General features: G+C 35.9%; 1 protein-coding gene across 1 annotated transcript; it reads right to left on the bottom strand.

Annotated features, from left to right (window-relative positions):
* Positions 1 to 261: 261 nt before the first annotated feature.
* LOC138917727 (olfactory receptor 5D18-like) lies at positions 262 to 1,203 on the bottom strand. Its single transcript, XM_070235924.1, has one exon. The coding sequence runs from the start codon at positions 1,201 to 1,203 to the stop codon at positions 262 to 264; it is 942 nt and encodes a 313-aa protein (XP_070092025.1).
* Positions 1,204 to 2,098: the final 895 nt, after the last annotated feature.

Below are 2,098 nucleotides of genomic sequence, written 5' to 3'. Positions count from 1 at the left end.
TTATATAGTCTTTTAATTTGAACAATATGATTAGGAGCTAGTTTATGTTATCTCAATTTTGTAGATGAAAAATTAAAGATGAGAGATGACTTTTTTTCCCAGTGAGAGAAAGAGTGAAATTTAATCTCTTTGAACCAAAATCCATGTCTTTTCCATTGCACAACCTTAACTCTTCATTAATTTTAATTGTATCTTTAAAATCAACATTTATGGACAGAGTTCATTTATGTGCCAGGGACAAACTCCACTAAAATAATATGCTCAATAAGAAAAGATTTTAGTGTCCATTATTTTGCCTACTGTATCCTTGACATCCTTATTTCTCAGACTGTAGATCAGAGGATTCAACATGGGGATCACCACTGTGTAAAACACGGAGGCCACATTGACTGTGTGCCTGGAGTTTTGGGAGTGAGGCACACAATAGAGGAAGAGGATGGTGCTGTGGAAGATGGTGATGGCGGTCAGGTGGGAGGCACAGGTGGAAAAGGCTTTGCAGCTCCCACTGGCTGAGTGCATCTTGAGTATGATGACAATGATAAGTACATAAGACATGAGAATGATGAGTAATGTGCTGACCTCATTAAATGTGGCAAAAATGAAAAGCAGCAACTGGTTGAGATAAGTGTCAGAGCAAGAGAGGGACAGCAATGAGGAGAACTCACAGAAGAAGTGATTGATTGTGTTGAAACCCTGAAATGATAATTTTATAGCAAAACATGTGAGTATCAGGGAACATGTTACTCCCCATGCATACGATCCAACAACTAGCATGACGCAGAGTTTCTGGGACATGGCAACTGTGTAGAGCAGAGGGTTGCAAATGGCCACAAAGCGATCATACACCATCACAGCTAATAAAAAGGATTCAGTTATGACAAAGATACAAAAGAAAAAGAATTGTGCTAAACATCCTATGAATGAAATGGTTCTGTCTTCTACAACTAGGTTCACCAGGGTCTTGGGAGCAATGATGGAGGAATAGAAGAAATCCACAAATGAGAGGTGGCTGAGGAAAAAGTACATGGGGGTGTGCAGTTTGGGGTTAATTTTGATTATTGCAATCATCCCAATATTCCCTACAACAGTGACACTGTAGATGGCCAGAAAAATCAAGAAGAGGGGGATTTGCAGTTCTGGGTAATCTGAGAAGCCCAAGAGAGTGAATGTGGCCCCACTTTTGTTTCTCTCCAATAGTATCATGGTTTCTGTTTGTCAAAATCTGAATCAGCCCTGAAAACAAAATATAAAGGAGAGTGAAGATATAAGAAACTTGGTTCACTATCCATCACCAAAACTGGAAGATGAAGCAAAGTATCTCTTTCAGAATTTCTCTACGTATTTTTTACACAAGATATGCTAAATGTCTAAACTTCTAAAATGTGATAACCATTTTTAAATTTTAAGTAAATATAATATGAATATTGAATTCATTTTTAAGTTCTCAATTGTAATTTTAATATTTACAAATAAACATGAAATCAAGAGATTCATGGTTATTTTAAATAAAATCCTCCCCATAACACTTTCAGTTCTCCTTGAACATTATAAGTTCATAAAAAAGTAAGCCTAACATAATGTGATAACTGATTATGCCAGCCCTGCAAACATTAATAAAATGAGAAATTTCTAAATAGATTAATTTTTGCATCATATGTTCACATTGTGACATCAAGAATGAACACTCCTAACACCATGCATTTGTGCCTTTATTGTTAATTCCATATAGCACTTTAATCTTTGCTTTTCTCTCTGACCCAATAAATCTGTTATCAAAATTAATCTTATTTCTTTTAGAAAGTACACTCCTCAGCTCATGGACTTCTAGTTGTCAATCTTTCTTCACTTCTTGAGGAGTAATAAAATTGGAACAGATGACAAAGGTAATCTAGTCTACTTCTTTACTCTAGAGGTGACAAAGCAGAAGCTGGAGAACATTGGCTTTCTCAGTGACATGCAAATAATGACCAATCTACATGTCTATGACTAGAGCTTAGATCCCCAGACTCCAAGTCCTGGATCCATTTTTCTACACTACATCTGTAGTGTAGATACTAACTTATTTACTTTATTAATCATCATGCTTTTAGCTGACAAA

The sequence above is a fragment of the Equus caballus genome, chromosome 15 (assembly GCF_041296265.1).
Source record: "Equus caballus isolate H_3958 breed thoroughbred chromosome 15, TB-T2T, whole genome shotgun sequence".
NCBI lineage: Eukaryota > Metazoa > Chordata > Mammalia > Perissodactyla > Equidae > Equus > Equus caballus.
The sequence above is the reverse complement of the archived record's forward strand: the minus strand, read 5'-3'. Positions and strand labels throughout refer to the sequence as shown.

Excerpts from the sequence above, each read along its gene's own strand:
- LOC138917727 (XM_070235924.1), bottom strand. The coding sequence starts at position 1,203 with ATGATACTATTGGAGAGAAACAAAAGTGGGGCCACATTCACTCTCTTG.